Source organism: Penaeus japonicus, unplaced genomic scaffold (assembly GCF_977035675.1).
Source record: "Penaeus japonicus unplaced genomic scaffold, GWHDUDI00000001_assembly GWHDUDI00000006, whole genome shotgun sequence".
NCBI lineage: Eukaryota > Metazoa > Arthropoda > Malacostraca > Decapoda > Penaeidae > Penaeus > Penaeus japonicus.
Genome location: NW_028234408.1, coordinates 43,769,584 through 43,772,083, shown reverse-complemented (window position 1 = coordinate 43,772,083; position 2,500 = coordinate 43,769,584). Strand labels below are relative to the sequence as shown.

General features: G+C 52.3%; 1 protein-coding gene across 1 annotated transcript in view; it reads right to left on the bottom strand.

The window, feature by feature from the left end:
• The window catches only part of LOC122263150 (uncharacterized), a gene marked incomplete in the record, with an annotated part of 254,056 nt that overhangs the window by 380 nt on the left and 251,176 nt on the right, over positions 1–2,500 (bottom strand). Inside the window, 1 exon segment of the mRNA XM_086538074.1 lies at positions 1–2,500. This exon segment is cut by the window's left edge and continues 380 nt beyond it; it is cut by the window's right edge and continues 997 nt beyond it. Coding sequence (XP_086394200.1) covers positions 1,464–2,500 — 1,037 coding nt within the window.

Below are 2,500 nucleotides of genomic sequence, written 5' to 3'. Positions count from 1 at the left end.
AAATGGCAGTTGTTTTTTTACAGGTATCGTCTTCATAAAGAACAATCTATAATAAGTCTAAAAATGAAGCACTTTCTTGCCTTCCTACAGGCTGTAAAAATGTACAAATCAAAGCTTTAATAACTGGATAATGGAACATTCAATATTTAATTCGTGTATGTGTTTTTTTATGTGTATATATATATATATAATTCATCATATTCAAGTGTTTCTAATGCTAATAAAAAAATAATAGATATTGCAGTGACTATTGACGACTAACCGCAATCCAAAAGGGAAAAAAAGGATACCGAATGTTGAGGAACCGTTTAGCTGATAGACACGAACAAAGAGCAGCTATTCTCAAAGGAGCGAACGACTAGAAAGCGTATTTATGCCTAAAACTTCAGGAATGGATCGTACTAAACTTTATTTATTTTTTGAATGATCTTCTTAATTAATGGTCATTTATCTTTTTTTTTTCTTTTTTTTTTTGAATTAGTTTGTTATTCTCAGAACGTCCGTAAGAAAATGTTGTGACGAAGCTGTGCAAGTTGTGTACATAGTCAGGTATAATATATATAGATAGAGTTGTACGTAATGTGCGACAGGCGAGTGGTTGCTGCTATGGTTAGTTAGTTAACTTCGGTGTTTACATGGATAACAATAAATTTGGTTCGTATGTCATGCTACAGTTAAGATTCATTTCACCATATCAGATTCTATGGAATACCTAATAACATTTCCGCTGAACACGAGAGAACATAATCACAGAGAAAACAGGAGAGTCAGATATCTAAATTCCGATGATCTAATCAGCTGGATTTAGAAGTGGATTGACTAAACCAGACTCCGATTGGCAGTCAGTGGCGGCGCTGGAACGAACACATGAAATGAAATCAATTGCAATTGCAGTGATAATAGAAAGCGTCTATTGTTCCCGTTATCATTGCGTTTGCGCCTCACTTCATCTCCGCACGCAGGTTAGTGTGTTTGTGTTCGCGTTTGGGTACCTTCTACTATGGGGCCCGCCGCGGGTGGCTCGTGGGCGTGTCCAGGGCCGCCAGAGGGTGGGACGAGGGCGCGTTGGCCGAGGAGAAGGCGAGGCTTCCGTTGGCGTCGAGCGTGGGGCGGGAGTAGAAGTTGAGCGAGCTGAATGCCAGCGGCAGCGCGCCCGGCGTGTTCCTCCGGGCCGTGGCTCGATTGACGGTCGCATAGATGGTCTCTGCCGACTCGCTCGCGCGGGCGGCGGCGGCGGCGGAGGGGCGATGAGGGGTGGAGGTCATGGAGGAGGTGCGGGCGTGGCGGCGGGGTCGAGACTGTTGCCGGGAGACGGCGGCTGCGGCTGCGGCGGCGGCGATGGTGGCGGTGGTGGTGCGGGTGACGGTGCTTGGTTGGTCAGTTGTGCGAGTGACTGATGACTGGATGGTGGCGAAGGAGGCTAATGACTGGGTGGAGGTGAGGGTGGCTAGAGGGTGCGTGCCTCATAACGTCGTGACGTAGTCCACCTCGCTGTAGTCGAGGCTGTAAGCGGAGGTGACGCCCCCGTCTCGCTCCGCCGCGTCCTTGTCGGAGGAGAAGAGGGACTCGGAGGCTGTGGGCAGCGTCGGGATGGGCTGGTGCTGGTGCGTCTTGTGGTCCGACGCCCGCAGTCTGGCGGCGCCGTACACCGTCACGCCCACCAGGAAGAGGATGCTCAGCGCCGAGCCCACGCCGATGTAGGCCCACGGCACCGACAGGAAGAAGCAGTGGGCAATAAGCTCATCGTGCCCCGAGGGGCAGTGGTGGATGCCGTCGCACCACAGGTCCTCGCTGATGCACACGCCCAGCTCGGGGCACTCCTGCTGGCACCCGCGCACGATGCCCTCGGCCGACCAGTCGTATTGCCTCGCGGGGGACACCTGCAGCCAGGAGAGCGTGTGTGGGCCCGAGTCCCTCGCCGGGTCGCGCCCGGACACTTCCAGGACCAGCTTGTCTGTCGACTGTTCCACCAGGGTTCCTGAGCCTTGCCAAGCGAAGCTGAAGAGTTCAACGACGTTTTTGCTGGTCGGGTCGGGGCAGAGGACGCCCACGGGCCGTAGCCGCCCTACCTTGAACACCAGCAGGCGAGTGGAAGTTGAGCAGTTTTTGTCGATGTGGTCGTAGCCTCTTATTCTGAAATATATCGACTTCTGTGCATCGGACGTCTGCAGCAGCCAAGGGTAGCTGTCGCAGGGCTTGTCCTCCGTCTTGTTGGCTCTCTGGAACACGATCTGGCCGTTCGTGCCCTGCAGCCGCTGCACCTTTTTGCAAGAGGATTTCTTTATGAACTCGTACTGCGCCTCAAACATGAAGTCCATGTAGTCGTGATTGTCATCCATGTTATCCACTTCGAATTTGAGGCGAACCTCTTGGGATTTCGATTCGTATTCGATGGGAATGGCGGAATAGTCGCAGGTGCAGAGTCTCGGGACTTCGATTTCCTGCCAAGGGTATTCCGACAGCACCAGCGAGGCAGTCTGGCCGGAGAGGTTGTCGCAAT